At 39.0% G+C, this 19,643-nt stretch overlaps 1 protein-coding gene across 2 annotated transcripts; it reads left to right on the plus strand.

Moving 5' to 3' along the window:
• Positions 1-312: 312 nt before the first annotated feature.
• On the plus strand, positions 313-18,522 carry LOC311087329 (uncharacterized protein). 2 transcript variants are annotated; one of them, XM_084120658.1, is made up of 3 exons: positions 313-396; positions 1,112-1,237; positions 17,305-18,522. In XM_084120658.1, exons 2-3 carry the CDS (start codon positions 1,153-1,155, stop codon positions 18,300-18,302), a joined length of 1,083 nt encoding a protein of 360 aa, XP_083976784.1. In that variant the 5' UTR covers positions 313-396; positions 1,112-1,152; the 3' UTR covers positions 18,303-18,522. The 2 variants fall into 2 exon arrangements, 1 of the variants encoding a protein (XP_083976784.1); XR_014607213.1 differs by lacking the exons at positions 313-396; positions 17,305-18,522 and adding an exon at positions 15,235-16,418 and having other exon boundaries at positions 1,014-1,237.
• The last annotated feature ends 1,121 nt before the right edge of the window (positions 18,523-19,643 follow it).

Below are 19,643 nucleotides of genomic sequence, written 5' to 3' on the forward strand. Positions count from 1 at the left end.
ATATTAACATCGTACAATTGTTAAAGAACTGTATGGGCTGACTGTAAAATAAGCCCCAAAAATGAATTTGTTAGCTCATAATAATAATGGTTATTACCCATATGCAGGGCCGTCGCTAGTGGGGTGAAACTAAAGTGTCTATAGAGTTATTCCATGTGATTAAAGTCTGTTTTAATGTAAAAATAAAACCTTTTGCAGTAGCAAGTATCACTTGGTGCATCTTAAACAAAGCGGGTTTGTCTGATTGGCTTAAATCAACCTGACAGTAGAAGCGCGCGCCTGTGAGCAGATTGTGCACTTCCGGGTGTCACGCGCCAGCGGAGCAACGGCCATTGAATGAGCTCAGACTCTGCAGATATTATTATTATAGACTGCGAGAGGAAAGCGGGAGTAACGGTAACTCTGTATGATTTACAGTAGTTTAATCATTCTGCTATACTAATGATCCGACAGTAGAAGCTCTGGTAAAGCCAGTGAGCGCTTGCTGATCTGATTCTCGTGGTTTCTCCACTAAAATATCTGTTTATGGCGGCAGTATATGTGCTGAATATAGGCTACTAACGTTATATAGAAAGTGCCAAATACTGAACCGTGCTGTCTGATATCGGAATGCTTATTTTCATTAAATAAAGTAACGTTAGTCCATAAACACGAGAGAGCGCAATACTGAGTTTAGAAATAAGATTTCGGGCGATTCGATCATTTACAATTCATTCAGTTGAAATAGTGGAAATCAAGAGAGAAACATGACATTGCAGTGATAGGAGATGTTTTTTTACAGGATATGTTTGTATAACTTAGAATCATAAAAAAACGCGAGAAGAGTTTTATAATTCATATACAAAACTAAAAATACTGAATATGTAACCACATGTTATAATAGAAACACTGAAAGTCTTAATACAGTTGCATCTGTGCTTTGAACAGCTTTCTAAAGGGTTTCACAGAAACACGATCAGAGAAAAGGTTCAGTGTTATTTCACACAATCAGCTGTGAGTTTATGGTTCATATCCTCTCATGGCACACACCTTTATAATGTTCATGAGGGACATGTGACCATCGTATGATGAATTCAGCGCTAAATACTAATAATGACTTCTGCTCCAACAGTTTCCAGGTGTAAAAGAAGAACGAGTGACAGGATTGTAAAGATGGAGTTTATTAAAGAGGAGAGTGAAGACACGAGTGATGCAGAAACATGCAGAGAGAAAGATGAAGAAACTGAGGAACAGAGAGGTCGGTGATCATTCTTCACTCTTCATTAAGTAATGACTGATGAAAATCACTGGAGCATTTTTCTTTCAATTACTAATAATCACATTGTTTCACTCTCTATGTGTAGTGAGTTTTTGTCTTTAAAAACCCTCAATACAATGAATACAGTGTTTTTTAGCATCTCGTGTCGCTCTTTCAGAATTATCTCTTTGCATCTTGTTGTGTTCTGGTGCTTAAACAAACGGCATATCTTTATTTAAAGCAGATGATCATTATAAAATGAGCCCAGAAATGATGTATAGCGTCACTCGCACATTTGATTTTTATGTTAGACATTATTGTACATTATATCTGCACACAAGAAGTGTACTTTGTTAAAGGAACACTCCACCGTTTTTTTTAAATAGGCTTATTCACATTCTTTCATACATTTAGATAGGTGGGTAAATGCATTTTTGTCTCAGTGCATGCATTGTTTTAGTTTGACAGGTCGGCGCTAGCTTAGCTTAGCACAGTGAATGGAATCCTTTGTTGCCAGCTAGCATGGCCCGAGTAAAAGTGATCAAAAAAAAAAAAAAAACCCACGTAATTACTTCTTGTGGCCTGCGTATTCACAACCAGTACAAATAGCAATGCAGATTAACACTAGGCGATTTCCTAGGCAGATATTGACTTGGGACTATATTAGGGGGAAGCACAGGCGAAGCACTGCTACTTAGGCGAAGCACTGCTACTTAGGCGAAGCACTGCTACTTAGGCGAAGCACTGCTACTTAGGCGAAGCACTGCTACTTAGGCGAAGCACTGCTACTTGGGCGAAGAGATAACACGCAACACATGAAATCCCACGACTTCCGTCAACATACCGGTGTGCAATGCAACGAGTCAAAACACAGAAGAAAAAAAACAACACGCGTGACCTGCACCGAGTGTCTTCGCTTTTGGATTGTATTTTTTTTTTTTTTGTTGAGAAGTTACAGTAAACATGTATATTACCTGCGTAGCAAAAGGTTGTGAGAACAAGCAAAGGACATACACGAATGTAATGTTTCACAGAATTCCATCGAATGTGGAACTGAGAAATAAATGGCTAGCAGCTCTGGAGATCTGTACTTCAACGCCTCTCTACAAAATCAAACAGTATCGTGTTTGCGAAGAGCATTTTGCACCGGAGGACTAAGTTACTTTGAAAAAAATGCAATATGGGCCCAGAAAGACGGTGCTACGTCTAAACATACGGCTGTCCCATCCCATCTATTTTCAAAGCACAGGCTTTTATTACTCTTCCTTATATTAATCTGTGTCTTTATTCGGTTGTAAGATAGATGCTGAGAAGCTGTATATAGACCACGGTTCAAATAACGTTAGCCTCCTCTAGTATAACCTCATGTTGAATTCAACCTGTTTAGCATGAACAACCAAACTAAAATAAAAATCGCTGTTATCGTTACCTGTAAAATGAAATGACTGAGGGCTAAGTTAGCTATTTCTCTCACCGAGTTAGCCTGGTTCTTTTGACTCAGGAGTTTTAGTACAACTACTATGAGGAGAAGGCTACAAGCAGTTTACTATACATGTGTCATGTTTAAAATAATCACTTACTCTGTGGACAGCTGTCCATTTGGTCTATTCGGCGTGGGGCGTTTTTTCCAGTTCACTTTATCACACCGGAAAAAAAAATCGAGTAACTTACTGCCGGATGGATCAGCGCCGTGAAATCCTTGGTACAGTAGCTGTGACACAACTGCGTGCACGCTCATCTTGATCTGACGCGTTGAGCCTGGTCATCGATGGCAGTAACTTGTCCCACTCGCCACAGCACAGACACTATTTCAGTCGGCATAGATTGGCATATTCCCCCACATTCACACCACCAGTTCGTGTTGGCTCTCATCCTCACGTCCTCGGGCTGTTGAGCGATCGCAACCTCCGCCTGTCGTTCTATTTCCACTCATTTTCTGTAAACTCTTGTACATATAGGTATGGTTCTGGCTCACACAAAATCAGCAATGTTCATCGCCATTCATGTAATGATGGGAAAATAGCCAGGCAGCTACTATTCACACCGGTATGTTGACGGAAGTCGTGGGATTTCATGTGTTGCGTGATATCTCTGCGCCCATAGCAGTACTTCGCCCAAGTAGCAGTGCTTCGCCTGTGCTTCCCCCTAATATAGTCCCAAGTCAATATCTGCCTAGGAAATCACCTAGTGTTAATCTGCATCGCTATTTGTACTCGTTGTGAATACGCAGGCCATAAGAAGTAATTACGTGGGGTTTTTTTTTCTTTTTTTTGGATGACTTTTACTCAGGACATGCTAGCTGGCAACAAAGGATTCCATTCATTGTGCTAAGCTAAGCTAGCGCTGACCCTGTCAAACTAAAACAATGCATGCACTGAGACAAAAATGCATTTACCCACCTATCTCAATGTATGAAAGAATGTGAATAAGCCCTATTTCAAAAAACGGTGGAGTGTTCCTTTAATTTTTTGCCAATTTGGAAAACTTAAAGAAATTGTTAAAAAGTCAATAAAATCTAATTCAAAATATTAACAAAAACTGTAATAGTAGGGATGTGGCGATACACTTAGCTCATGAGATGAGGCAATAGTTAACACTGTTTTTATGATGAAATATATGACTGGAAAAATAGTGTTTTATTTAACTTTATTCGACTAAATCACAATGCAAAACAATGCATTTTAAAATGTTTTAAAGGGTACCTATTATGCCCCTCTTTACAAGATCTGAAATCTTAAACCTCAAGTTTGGAGAGATTGTTAATGATTTATGGGGATTATAACAAAAGCATTTGGTGGATTTTTACCATTATAGGCTGGTTGTTTACACACTCTGCCGACACACATCTGTGTTCAAACACCTTATAAAAGTAAATTTTGCATAATAGGTTCCCTTTAACTCTAACCCTAACCCTGTCACTAATGATTGATTTGTTAACAAGTAATCGGTTGATTATTTTGACAATTAATCATATAATCTTAACGTGGATAATATTTAGTGGTAATAAAAATAGACATAAGTGAACAATAGCCTTCAAAATGACTTAAAACACATATATAATAACAACGAGGCAATACTAATTGGTTCAGATAAAGTGTAAAAAGCAAGTAATCATATGGATTTATAGAACAACACTGTTAAAATACATAATGTAATATACATAATATAAACAATCATCTTATGTCCATCATGTATAATAACAAATGCCTGCAGAGGACGCCAACGGTCTGAGGATTGATGTGGTTAACTTCACAGCAGATCAAATCCTTGTTTATTATCAGCCAAACAACATTTAATGTCCACTTAATCTTTATTGTTTGGTCTCTTCTGTACGATAGAAACACTACAGCCACTGTAATTTCCTGAACATGAACATGTGGAAATCAAAACATGCAATCTCCAAAGCAAGGGTTTTGAAATCACGATGTTTGCATATTTAGAAAGATATTGATGTATTCTCCTGTGTTGTAGTTTTATAAATGATTTACGTTACAAATCTGGTGAAATGGCACGTTACATTCCCAGATGAATGTTATAAACCACACAAACTCACAGCATATGCAGAGAATGAATGATTGCTATGGCATTAGGAGTTGCTAGGGTGTCCTGTGTGGTTGCTAGGGGGTTGATGAGGTGTTTTGTGTAGTTAACAAGCAGATGCCATAGTTGGAAAAAATTTAAAACTGAAGAAAAATGAGACATAATTAAAGTGTCGCGCTCCACTCTGAAACCCACAGCGCATACAATTATTTAATTGAATTGTCTTTGTGAACGCTCTAATAATGCGGTTCATGGATTCTCGTCCGTGAAATGCACCACTTCTGGTATTTTCCTTGTAAATCGACACGGGTAAACTGCAATCGAGGACTTTGCTGAAACTGCATCTTTTTCGGCAACACTAGATAATAATAACTTGTTATATTTATATAGCACTTTTCTGGGTACTCAAAGCGCTTCACATATGGAAGGGGGGAATCTCCTCAACCACCACCAGTGTGCAGCATCCACCTGGATGATGCGACGGCAGCCATATTGCGCCAGAACGCCCACCGCACACCAGATTACTGGTGGAGAGGAGACCGTGATGAAGCCAATCAGTATATGGGGATGATTAGGAGGCCATGATAGACAGGGGCCAAGGGGCAAATTTGGCCAGGATGCCGGGGTTACACCCCTACTCTTTTTCGAAGGACATCCTGGGATTTTTAATGACCACAGAGAGTCAAGACCTCAGTTTAACGTCTCATCCGAAGGACGGTGCTCTTTTGCCAGTATAGTGTCCCCTAGGGGTGTGCCATATCATACCGTCCATAGGCCTGTCACGATAACAAATTTTGCTGGACGATAAATTGTCCAAGAAATTAACGCGATAAACGATAATATTGTCGTTCTGAGACCATTTTCATTTAATATAATTATAATGGCATAATAATGCAGGTACACCTTTTCAACGATCTATAAACTTTTATTTCTAAAGAATATTAAACATTGAAAACGGAAAACATTTTAAATATCCAAAAAAATGAACAAAACCAAAAACAATGAAAGCAATGGACTCTTAGTGTCTGTTAACAAAATAAATGTCTGTTAATAAATAAAATGGATGTAAACAAAATTGCACTTCAAAAAATATTAAACATTAGGCTTTAGACATTAGGCATAAATAGTGATACATTCCATTCCATAACAGGCAAAACTGACAGTTAGGACCTTTGTAAACAAATAAAAAAAGCCTCAACAAGCCATATCGCACAATTTTGCACTGTTACTCCTGTTACTTTGTCCTCCTGTTACTTTGTCGAGTGATTGTGTACTGTCGGGAAGACGGAGACGCACTTTATTGCGTGTATGCTACGCACTGAAAATACTTGGTTAGGATTAGGGGTGAGGAGTGCGTGCGTATTACACGCCATAAAGAGCGTATCATATGCACGCAAAAACTATTTTTGGCGTATGGCACGAGAAATAACATTCGTGGTATAGATACGCATTTTCATGTGATCGGGCACGCTGTCGCAACTCACAACTAGGGTCTTCTCTCTCTCACTCCCGGCAGTAGCCGCAAACAGTCCCGCCGGCGCTTTCCCATACAAAGATCATGTGACTGACAACAAGAGGGTTCACTCCTCCTATACGCTAAAGAACCGAGCGAGAGTGGTCATCCAGTCTCTTTGGTAGAGAGAGAGAGAGAGAGACGAGGAAAACAAACAAGCATGCAAATGGAATTATCGCGGCCGGAAAAATTATCGAGCTCTTTTTTTTTTATCGTGCGATTAATCGACTTATCGACTATCGCGACAGGCCTAACCGTCCACGATAATACCGGTATAAATTTTTACATGATAAAAAAGTGTCATATCGCGATATCACTGATATAGCGACGCAATGATGTATGGCACATTACGTTCCATAGCACGCACAACAACAACACCTGTCTGAGCGTGAGAGCAGCAAGTCAGCCTCCAATGACGATCAAATCAATCATTTTAAAACTTTCTCCAAGACGCAATTTTACCAACCGCGTGAGTGTTCAGCGGTGCCGCGTCTTCTCTCTCTCGCTCTCAAATTGGGTTGCACAAGTCAAGTGTCGATACCACACTCGTGTTTAGAAGTCAGGACATGACGGAATTGTCTTTTGTCACTTGCATCGTAACTAAAGTTTATCATTTTCACTACTTTTTAAGTCTTATCAGTTTAAACATTTGCTATTTTAAACTATTCAGTACTCTCGCGCGCTCTGTTTACTCTGCGTGCATACATACAGTAAAGCCGTCTCACAAACAGCTCGCGAGTAACAAAAGTTATTTTTCGCGGATTATATCGCTTTAACGGGGGAAAAAACACGCAAAATTGTGTATAAATTCCGGTCATGGTTAGTATATTCATAAACAGTCGGTTATGTCTGAAATAAGCATAAAACGCGCGTGACAGTGTGACAGTATAATGAAAACAGTAATGGATCCGGGCACTAGCTCTAAAAGTGACAGCATCCATATGTGTCTGTCATTAATGATGTTGTCGTCAAAACAACAAAATATAGATTTAATTGTAAGGAATCAGAATTAATAGCCTATTTATTTAATTTAGTCAGGACTCAGGACTAGACTATCAGTGTTATTTTACATTTGATTACCTTATTCAGTTTTTGTAGCATTTCTGAATACTAGTGTTAGACCTACCCAAAAACTTTTCTCTTTATTTGTATCTTTATTTTTTTGTATTTTTTTGCTACTTTTTTCAATTTAATTCAAAGATTGAAATCAAGCTTCCTTGTGTTGTGTAAACTCTTAAAAACAAAATTACCCAATTGTAAAAACACAATGAGTAAACAAACATTTAAAGGCAGGGTAGGTAGGAATGGTCTAAAAAACTTATTTTTCAAATTTGTTTAAACTTTATGTACATATCAATACATAATTAAAATGTAAGTACTCTGAAAAAGAAAGTATAAAAATCGAGTGTCTGTAGACCTCTCACGACTGTTTTAAAGACAGTTCATTATTTCCATTCAGTCCACCCCCTCCCTTCTGGGCTCCTTCCAAAGCCACGCCCCCAAAACACATGAACGCGCGACTCCAACCGCTGAGCTGAAGAGCATTATTTACCTGAGACAAGCAGAGAGGAAGGAGCACAGTGCATGTAGTGACATCATGTCAGAATCACATGTAATAAAAAAATCTAACGCTAATTGCTTATGAATATAAACAAATAAGATGTATTTTAGTACTCACTATCAAGCTAGCATATTGATATTGGTAAATTTAAAATATATATTTTTTGATTCGCTAACGAGCTAGTTATATAAGCTAAAAACAGGTTGCATTGATACACTTTTTTACATTACCATCAGTTACATTGTGATGAAGATGAATTTCGTGTTAGATTCATAACATATATGGTGTTCTGCATGTAGGGGTGGGAGATATTGACAAAAATGAATATCTCGATATTTTTTTCCAATATCTAGATATCGATATTCAGGCGATATTTTTGCCATCCTTCAAAGAAATGTGAGCAAACTGGCAAAGAAGGTCCAGTTGGTCTTTTGACTTGCTGCATTTGACCTATATTATTCTAGGCTATAGAAAAAAACAATAAAGGAGCTAACTAAACAGAATCTGTGGCAGCCCCTACTTTTTCCACTTACAAAACTTAACTAGGCACTTCTTGCAACAGTGATTATTAAATCAAACAACAATATTGTTGATGATCAATTCAAAGTAAAAAAAAAAAAAACATTTTCAAAACGGTATAAATCCATTCATTTTTCCCCCCAAAACGCTATAAATCCATCTTTTTTTTCTTTTTTTTTTCTAAATTTATGGTTTGTCTTTTTAAAAAAGTTTTTGTCTTTTATTTTTCGTGTTTGCATTTATGAGGAAAAAACAATATTACTTGACAGTTCTCCATTATGGACGCGAGCGCTCTGAAAGCTGCACTAAGACTTTCAAACTTTAACAGAGATCTCAAAACAGAAAGCACAAAGCCTTTCTTTAAAACGAATTTCGTTTTGGATTAATTGTATCTTAATTTTAATTTTTTTTTTTTTTTCATTAATTCATTAATATTTTCATTCCTGGATTAAATACATAAAGTAAATATAGGCTATCAATCACAACATAAGGTGCTTGAACTGGAGATTATATCATCGTGAACCGAACCATAGCCTCGCCTCACAGGCCTAAAAAATGTGGAATATATTTACAGAAATCTGGTTCTAAACAAAACCATCCAAAACAAAATAAAACTATGTAGCCTAATAAATGTGCATTTCTCCGGTGCATGCGTTCACTAGCCTACTGCGAAGATCGCGAGTCAAATATCGTCAACTTCATCTTTGCAGCCGACACAGAAATTAATAAACAATTAAAATGTCTTATTGCAATATTTTACACATTCATAATCATTACTTTTGCTGGTTCTTTGAGGCAGCTTTTTAGGTTTATGGCGTTTTGGAAAAGAGCTCTTCACGTACAAACACCGTTTCACCAAGGCACAGCAGCCCTTCAGCACATAAGAACAAAAAGAGAAAAAGCACGGACTTACTAATTACGAAACTTTGATGTGGTTGAACAGGTGAAACAGTCACAAATTCCTTTGCAACTCAAACCTTCTCACGAGTTATGAAGAAAGAGAACAGCATTTCAGTTTTCAGCGCGTCCTCCTTTGATTGCTGTGTTGTGACTGGAAAAGTGCATGCAGGAGCACATGCGCAAAATGTAGGTTTGTAAAATGTCCTTTTGTAAAATAAAAATAATTTTAGGGCGAAGCAGAGGAGGTCGTGCAAGAGGCCGTGGCGTGCAACTAGGGTCCGAGGAAGTAGAGGCCGAGGACGGGGTGGTCACTGGAAAGCTACGCCGATATTGACACGCGTTTTATTTCTTTGTTTATCCAAAGACTTTTTGTTCATTACCTTTTCTTGTACTGTCTTCTTTTTTTGCCTTGTTTGCCTTCACTAACTGCATGCCGGTAATGTGAATTTTGATTGCTCTTTCTCTGCCATTGTTTTGCTATTCCTAGGTTCCGTGCCTCTCGAATTCCTCAAATCAAACGTGCGCGCGCAAGTGGGCAGATCCCGTGGCAAAAGGGTGGTTGCCATGGTTGCGAGAGAGAGTGACAGTCGCCTAAGCCAATCCTTTGATTCGTCCCGAATCGAAATAATGAGCTGTGTTTAATACAGATTAAACGGTCTAGAGTCACTTGATTTTTATACTCTTTTTTTCAGAGTACTTACATTTTAATTATGTATTGATATATATAGAAAGTTTTAACAAATTTGGATCTTTTATTTTTATAAAGTCCTACCTACCCTGCCTTTAAGTGAGATAAATGTAATAAAAAAATTGTCTACATTTTTTTTCTATATTGTCATAAATAGCATTATCGCAAATATTCTTGAAATATCGTGATATAATTTTGAGGCTATATCGCCCACCCCTAGTGTCCCCGTCACTACACTGGGGCGTTAGGACCCACACAGACCACAGGGTGAGCACCCCCTACTGGCCTCACTAACACCTCTTCCAGCAGAAACCTGTTTTTCTCAGGAGGTCTCCCATCCAGGTACTGACCAGACTCAACGCTGCTTAGCTTCAGTGGGCAACCAGTCTTGGGCTACAGGGTAACATGGATGATGGCATAGATCCATTAATACTAACACTTTCTAAATTTGTAAAATAAAGAAAATAAACCGGGTGCGCTTTCAGCTGTTGCTGTCTCTGCAAGAAACTTTCTGAAAGACGTCTGAATAATGAACTGAAACTCAGCGAATACTTATCACACAAACATGAAACGTACGTCTAGAGAAAGCTTGACATGTCTTGAAAAAACTATTCACATTTAATACAAATATTCTCCTGCAATGTAATCTGTATGAAACTAAAGAGATGCACAGTTTCTCCTGTCTCAGCTATTTATCGTTAATGTGGCCACACCCACGTGCAGAGCGCGCTATTCATAAGATAATGTGTTGAGGTGATTATGCAGAATGGCAAACGCCCCCAACAATGCCTTAGAAAGCATCAAGTTTTATCATCAGATTCATTCACTTTCCTGCCCGTTTGAAAGATGGAAGCTCTTCAGCTCGTCCTGGATAGTGACAAAGAGATCACATTTTCCTCAGAAGAAGAGTGGGACTCACAATGATAATGAACGTTTTCATTTTGGATTGTAACTTCATCCAGCCGTGGATACAATTTCGCATGAGTACGTTTTTATTTATATTAGTTGGACTATTTCCAGACTTCTATTTGGATATATTTTTAAAATGCAATTTATTGCTTTGATGTAAACCATTACTCCAGTCTTCAGTTTCACATAATCATTCAGAAATAATTCTAATATGCTCATTTGATGCTCAAAAAACATTAGTATTATTATGAATGTTGATAACAGTTTTTTCAGTTCTACAATTTTTTTTCAGGATTTTTTGATGAATAGAAAGTTAAAAACAACAGCATTTATCTGAAATAGAAATCTATTGTAACATTATTCACTACTGTTCAAAAGTTTGGATTCAGTAAGAGTTTATTATTATTTTTTTTTTTTTTATTTATTTTTTTTAAAGAAATTAATACTTTTATTCAACGAGGATGCCTTATATTGATCAATAGTGACAGTAAAGAAGACATTTATAATGTTACAAAATCTTTCTATTTCAGATAAATGTTGTTCTTTTGAACATTTAATCAAAGAATCCTGATTTTTTTTTTTTTACACAACTGCTTTCAACATTGATAATAAGCAGAAATGTTTCTTGAGCATCAAATCATCATATTAGAGTGATTTCTGAAGGATCATGTGACACTGAAGAATAGAATCACCGGAATAAATTGCACTTTAAAATTTATATAAATGGAAAACATTTATTTTAAATTGTAAAAATATTTCGCAATATCACAGTTTTTGCTGTAATTTGGATCAAATAAATGCAGCCTTGGTGAGCAGTAGAGACTTGTATGAAGGTAATATGATGTCATAAAGAATCGCATGTGTGATTTGTGAAAGTGTTCATAAGATTGCAAGCGTAAATTAAATTTGCATGCGCAACAGAAGATTTGTAAAGGTGTAAATCACCTTTCATGTGTAAGAAAAAATATTTGCATAATTTAACTTATTTTTAAGTGTATATGTATTGTGAAGCTGCAGCTTCATGCTAACACAAAAATAAATATAAACTGGGGTTACACAAATCACCTATTGTTTTCTGTGTTTTGGGCTGCAGAGATTAAGTCACAATGCGGACTGGTCATCTCCTCAGAAGTGGATGTGCCTATATGTACGTTTCATACAGATTACATAATCTGAGAATCAAAAGTAGACATTTCAAGCTTTCTATGGATATATTTGTTATGTCTGTGAGGCAAGTATGCGCTGAGTTTAGGTTAACTTTTGTGACGTGCTCAAGTTCACTGAGACTGAGACGGCAGAAAGAGCATCCTGATTGTTTTCATTATTTTACAAAAGCACAACATTTTGTTGTTATTGTGAATGCACAAAACTAAAAGTAGACACTTACTCTTATCTGAATGACCAATAATGACAGAGTATTTTAAGTTAAATGCAGGGATGCACTGGCGCCTGAATGCCAAGGAGTAAGTGGCTCTCCACACAAACACAGATATGCAGCTAATAATAGCGCACATTAATCTAGGACTGGTTAACATTAGAGCGAGCGGACTTATAAAGTTGCTGCTACTTAAATGTGTCAAGGGATAAGCCATATTTGAGGTCGATGAATGATAGGCGAATGTTGAGATTTCCCGCTGTTAACGATCTGTCCCTCACGAACTGCGTGATTTCGCCACTTCCTGTGGAGTTTTTTTTAACCCTCCAACTAACCGACTAATAAAATTTTGGTCGAACAAACCTCTTCTAGTAAACTAACAGTTAGTTGACTATTAGTGGGCAGCCCTATATAAATATATATCTCACAAAAGTGAGTACATCCCTAACATTTCAGCAAACATTTTAGTAAATCTTCTCAAGGGACAATACTATAGAAATGAAAATATATTTTAGAGTAGTCAATGTGCTGCTTTTATAGCAGTATATATGTACTGTCCTCTGAAAATAACTCAACATACAGCCATTATTGTCAAAATAGCTGGCAACATCCTAAGTGAACATGTCAAAACTGTGTCCAAAGTGTCAATATTTTGTGTGAGCACCATTGATATCCAGCACTGCCTTAATCTTCCTAGGCATGGACTTCACCAGAGCTGCACAGGCTGTTGCTGGGATCCTCTTCCACTCCTCCATAATGGCATCATGGAGCTGCTGGCTGTTAGACACATGGTGCTTCTCCACCTTCTGCTTGAGGACGCCCTACATGTGTTCAATAGGTTTCAGGTCTGGAGAAATACTTGGCCACTCCATCACCTTCAGCTTCAGCTTCCCCAGCAAGGCAGTTGTCATCTTGGCGGTGTGTTTGGGGTCTTTATCATGGCGTTCGGCACAGTTTCTGAACGGAGGGCATCATGTCCTGCTTCAGAATGTCACAGTACATGTTGGAATCAATGTTTTCCTCGATGAAGCACAGCTCCCCAATACCAGCAGCACTCATGCAGCCCCAGACCATGATGCTACCACCACCATGCTCAACTGTAGGCAATACACAATTTTCTTGGTATTCTTCACCAGGGCGTCATCCTGAGCCAAAACACCATCTGAGCCAAACAAGTTTATCTTAGTCTCATCAGACCACAGGACATGGTTCCAGTAGTTCATGCTCCTGGACAGGTTGTCTTCATTAAACTGTTTGCAGGCTTTCCTATGAGCCAGCTTTAAAATAGGCTTCCTTCTGGGACGACGGCCATGCAAACCGACTTGTTGCAGTGTACGGCATATTTGTCTGAGCACTGACAAGCTTATCTTCCACTTCTGCAACCTCTAAAGCAATGCTGGCATGATCATGCGTCTGTTTTTTGAAGCCAGCTTCTGCACCTGACGCACAGCACTATGACCCAGCTTCTTTGATTGACCCTTGCAAAGCTTGTTTCGAGTGGAACCCGTCTTGGAAAACCTCTGTATGACCCTGGCCTGTACTGTAATTCAGTTTCAGGGTGTTACCAATCTTCTTATAGCCTTGGCCATCTTTGTGGAGAGCAACAATTCTAATTTTCAAATCCTCAGAGAGTTCTTTGCCATGAGGAGCCATGTTGAACATCCAGTGGTCAGTATGAAGAATTGTACTCAAAGCACAAATTTTAACTGCTCTAATACAAGATACAACAATTTGTATGGTCCTGTCAAGCAGACAAAAACATGAACATGATGAATAGGATAGGTGGCTTTGCATGGTTTAACGACGTACAGCTATTATCACTTGGGGTGTGCTCTCTTTTGTTGCCAGCTATTTTGACAATAATGACTGTATGTTGAGTTATTTTCAGAGGAAAGTAAAGTTTCATTTATATAGTATTGTCCCTTTAGTAGATGTACTAAAATGTTTGCTAAAATGTGAGCGGTGTACTCACTTTTGTGAGATGCTGTATATATATTGTTATTAACAGAATTCAATACATTTTAATATTTAAAGGTGTTAACTGTATTACATTTTTTTTATGAAAAAGCACTAAAACAGACAATAAATCGGCATAATTGTCAAACCGCTCAAGCCATTGATAAAGCTCCCAAGTCATTGCGTGGGCACTATGAAATAAAATGCTTTTGTTGCGTGGAAACGTCACTGTTATTTTCTTTAAGATAAAATACTGAAGTTTTACGGAAATGGGTCATGCCATTGACGTTACCCATCCTGAACAGTTGAAGTAAAACCCCACTTATTCAAGGGAGCACATTTATTGCATGGAAAGAGCAAACAAATAATAGGTGTCTAAAATGCATACACAGTTCCGATGAATCATGAATGATAAATTAAATTTAACTTAATGGCGTTAAACTAAATGTACGAAGGAAACTGCTGAAATAACAACAACATTCATAACACTGAAATAAGAGCGTGTGGTTTATCTATCAATCAGATGCACATTAATGTTGCGTTCTTACTATAGCAAAAGTAGACACCCGGCGCGTTTTCTTTCAGAATCATAAGAGACAACCTGCTCTAAATAAAGATGTGCGATTTACTATGGAGTTACTTCTAATGCTTTGTGAAGTTACAAATCATAACATGTAGCAAAAGCCTCATCTGTATACAGTTTACATGTGTGTTAGCGGCGACTTTTTATGGTTTTATGTCATTAATAATTGTGATCAGTTTGTGAGATTGGCAAAATTTAGTGACAATTGATCGAGTCATAGAATTTTATTATAGGCATATACCGATCTGCCGATAATCGATCGGCGGAGCATACCTAGTAAACATTATTAGTGACTGAACTAATTGTATTGGTGCAGTACAATAAGAATATGACTATTGTAATTTTCACTGGATCAATTTATGTGTTCATCTGGAGCCCTGATGTTTGACCTCTTGCTTTCTGCCATGAAACTGTGAGTCACTTGTGTTTTTTATTTGTCTGAACTGATTTTAGACCTGACGGAAGTGAAGGTGGAGTGTGAAGAACTGAATGAAGTGGAGGAGGATCATCAGTATCAGAGACCTCAGAAGATCATAACAGGAGAAAAATCATTTAGTCGCTCACAGCTCCCCAATACCAGCAGCACTCATGCAGCCCCAGACCATGATGCTACCACCACCATGCTCAACTGTAGGCAATACACAATTTTCTTGGTATTCTTCACCAGGGCGTCATCCTGAGCCAAAACACCATCTGAGCCAAACAAGTTTATCTTAGTCTCATCAGACCACAGGACATGGTTCCAGTAGTTCATGCTCCTGGACAGGTTGTCTTCATTAAACTGTTTGCAGGCTTTCCTATGAGCCAGCTTTAAAATAGGCTTCCTTCTGGGACGACGGCCATGCAAACCGACTTGTTGCAGTGTACGGCATATTTGTCTGAGCACTGACAAGCTTATCTTCCACTTCTGCAACCTCTAAAGCAATGCTGGCATGATCATGCGTCTGTTTTTTGAAGCCAGCTTCTGCACCTGACGCACAGCACTATGACCCAGCTTCTTTGATTGACCCTTGCAAAGCTTGTTTCGAGTGGAACCCGTCTTGGAAAACCTCTGTATGACCCTGGCCTGTACTGTAATTCAGTTTCAGGGTGTTACCAATCTTCTTATAGCCTTGGCCATCTTTGTGGAGAGCAACAATTCTAATTTTCAAATCCTCAGAGAGTTCTTTGCCATGAGGAGCCATGTTGAACATCCAGTGGTCAGTATGAAGAATTGTACTCAAAGCACAAATTTTAACTGCTCTAATACAAGATACAACAATTTGTATGGTCCTGTCAAGCAGACAAAAACATGAACATGATGAATAGGATAGGTGGCTTTGCATGGTTTAACGACGTACAGCTATTATCACTTGGGGTGTGCTCTCTTTTGTTGCCAGCTATTTTGACAATAATGACTGTATGTTGAGTTATTTTCAGAGGAAAGTAAAGTTTCATTTATATAGTATTGTCCCTTTAGTAGATGTACTAAAATGTTTGCTAAAATGTGAGCGGTGTACTCACTTTTGTGAGATGCTGTATATATATTGTTATTAACAGAATTCAATACATTTTAATATTTAAAGGTGTTAACTGTATTACATTTTTTTTATGAAAAAGCACTAAAACAGACAATAAATCGGCATAATTGTCAAACCGCTCAAGCCATTGATAAAGCTCCCAAGTCATTGCGTGGGCACTATGAAATAAAATGCTTTTGTTGCGTGGAAACGTCACTGTTATTTTCTTTAAGATAAAATACTGAAGTTTTACGGAAATGGGTCATGCCATTGACGTTACCCATCCTGAACAGTTGAAGTAAAACCCCACTTATTCAAGGGAGCACATTTATTGCATGGAAAGAGCAAACAAATAATAGGTGTCTAAAATGCATACACAGTTCCGATGAATCATGAATGATAAATTAAATTTAACTTAATGGCGTTAAACTAAATGTACGAAGGAAACTGCTGAAATAACAACAACATTCATAACACTGAAATAAGAGCGTGTGGTTTATCTATCAATCAGATGCACATTAATGTTGCGTTCTTACTATAGCAAAAGTAGACACCCGGCGCGTTTTCTTTCAGAATCATAAGAGACAACCTGCTCTAAATAAAGATGTGCGATTTACTATGGAGTTACTTCTAATGCTTTGTGAAGTTACAAATCATAACATGTAGCAAAAGCCTCATCTGTATACAGTTTACATGTGTGTTAGCGGCGACTTTTTATGGTTTTATGTCATTAATAATTGTGATCAGTTTGTGAGATTGGCAAAATTTAGTGACAATTGATCGAGTCATAGAATTTTATTATAGGCATATACCGATCTGCCGATAATCGATCGGCGGAGCATACCTAGTAAACATTATTAGTGACTGAACTAATTGTATTGGTGCAGTACAATAAGAATATGACTATTGTAATTTTCACTGGATCAATTTATGTGTTCATCTGGAGCCCTGATGTTTGACCTCTTGCTTTCTGCCATGAAACTGTGAGTCACTTGTGTTTTTTATTTGTCTGAACTGATTTTAGACCTGACGGAAGTGAAGGTGGAGTGTGAAGAACTGAATGAAGTGGAGGAGGATCATCAGTATCAGAGACCTCAGAAGATCATAACAGGAGAAAAATCATTTAGTCGCTCACAGACCGAAAGCAATTTCTCCCAGAAAAGAACAGGAGCCAATAAACCACCATTCATCTGCCCTCAGTGTGGGAAGTGTTTCACACTCAAAGTGAACCTTAAAAGCCACATCAAAATCCACACTGGAGAGCGTGATTTCAGATGCCCACAGTGCGGCAGGAGCTTCTTCAAAAACGCAGATCTGAAGAGGCACCTGCAAACACACAGCGGGGAGAAGCCGTTCAGCTGCCCTCACTGCGGGAAGAGCTTCACACGCAAAGAGAGCCTGGAGAATCACATCCGAATCCACACCGGAGAGAAGCCTTTCACCTGCCTGCTGTGTGCCAAGAGCTTCATACGCAAAGGACACTTCAAGAACCACATGCGTGTTCACTCCGGAGAGAGGCCGTTCATGTGCCACGAGTGTGGGAAGAGCTTCACACAGGCCACCATCCTCAAAAACCACCAGCACTCACACTCGGGAGAGAGACCGTTCGGCTGCGGCCAGTGCGGGAAGAGTTTCATTTCAGCCAAGCACCTGAAGATACACCAGAAAATTCACCAGAAGGTTTTCTTGTGCTCTTTCTGTGGAAAGATGTTCTCACAGCTGGGCTACCTGAAAGAGCACCAGAAAATACACACCGGCGAGAAAGCTCACATGTGCTCGGTGTGCGGGAATAGCTTCTCTAGAGCCAAATATCTAAAAGAGCATCGAAAGGTCCATACGGGAGAGAAACCCTACAAGTGCTCACATTGTGCCAAGAGCTTCAGTCAGTCAGGGAACCTGAAAATACACGAGCGAGTTCATACCGGAGAGAAGCCGCACCGCTGCCCGCCGTGTGGAAGGAGTTTCGTCACATCCAGCGCTCTGCTGTCTCATCGAAGGAAATGTCGCCAAAAGTTGTCGTAGTGAGCAGAAGTCAGTAGTGGGAAATACTATGAACTAAAGTGTCATTTGCTTCTACATCTTTGTGGACAGATACATTAAACATGTTAACTGTGTGTAGTGGCATTTGTTTCCATCCACCTAATTATATGCAAATTTTGGGATATTGCATAAAACAACGCTGGATGGAAATGTGCATACATTTTAACATTTTTTAAAATGCACATAAAAAACATGCGCTCAATTTAGGTGAACAATTGTTTTTCAAAGCAAAATTGGATTGGATCACCATGATCCAGATTAGAGCCCGACCGATATATCGGCGATATATTCCAAACTATCGGTATCAGCATTTATAACGGCCGATAAATGAATATTTAAATATTAAATATTAAAATATTAAATATTTACACCCTGCAACCATGTTATGAGTGTTGGCGCTGCATAGTTTGTCCACCAGAGCGCACTCTACAAGGAAGACTGCTAACATCAATGAGCTTGGAAATCACAACGAACTTATTCTGCCTAAATAAAGTAATGGTTACTGTATTTATAACTAGCATATTATGGGATTAATATCCTGCCATGATTCAAAACTGAAAATAAAGTTCTGAAAGGTTGAAACTAAGTGTTCGAAAACTCAAAATCTTAAAAAAAAAAGTTCTCTTACGAGAGGTTCTCTCGTATTGCGTAAGCTTGCTTACGCTGCGGGAAAAGTCTTCTTTTCTCGAGATACTGAAGCCAAAAATTATCCTTAATTTCATATTTTGTCAACGCAGTGCAGCTGCGGGCAGCTGAGCTAGAGCGGCATACTGCACGCTCATTGGCTGCCGCGCGGCAACTGCTTAAGCCTACCAGTGAGCCTGGCGTGACGTCACGCCCAATGAGGGCGCACGCGCCCTCGCGCGTCACAGCCCGCCAGAATGGGCGGCGTCAGAGCGTATATAAGGAAGGCTCGTAGGCTATATTCTCTGATTTCTGTCTTTTCAGCGAAGCACTCGCATCGCTGAACTCTGAGAGGAAGCCGTCGCCGTTGTCCTGCAAGGAACAGCTAACGAGCCAGCTTAGGACAGCCTGAGGAAGCCGGACGAATCTTCGCCGCCTTCAGCCTGCCGTGCCAGCTCAGCTATCCGGCGATATCCTTCATTGCAAAAGCTCTTTTTCTGTGTGTTTTGCTTCCGCAGCACTATCTAAAAGAGCAGAGGCGTTGTTGCAAATGCCTCGCACCACGTGCGGCTCATGCCGCTCTACGCTCAGCGACAGAGACCGCCATCTTATCTGCGCTCTCTGCCTGGGCCGGGACCACGCAGCCGTCGCGCTTTCCACGGGCGGCTGCACCTTCTGTGAAGAGCTGCCGATGTCGAC

The sequence above is a fragment of the Abramis brama genome (assembly GCF_963993115.1).
Source record: "Abramis brama genome assembly, chromosome: 7".
NCBI lineage: Eukaryota > Metazoa > Chordata > Actinopteri > Cypriniformes > Leuciscidae > Abramis > Abramis brama.

Excerpts from the sequence above, each read along its gene's own strand:
- LOC311087329 (XM_084120658.1), top strand. The coding sequence starts at position 1,153 with ATGGAGTTTATTAAAGAGGAGAGTGAAGACACGAGTGATGCAGAAACA. Across the intron at positions 1,238-17,304 it reads AGAAACTGAGGAACAGAGAG|ACCTGACGGAAGTGAAGGTG; the intron begins GTCGGTGATCAT and ends AACTGATTTTAG.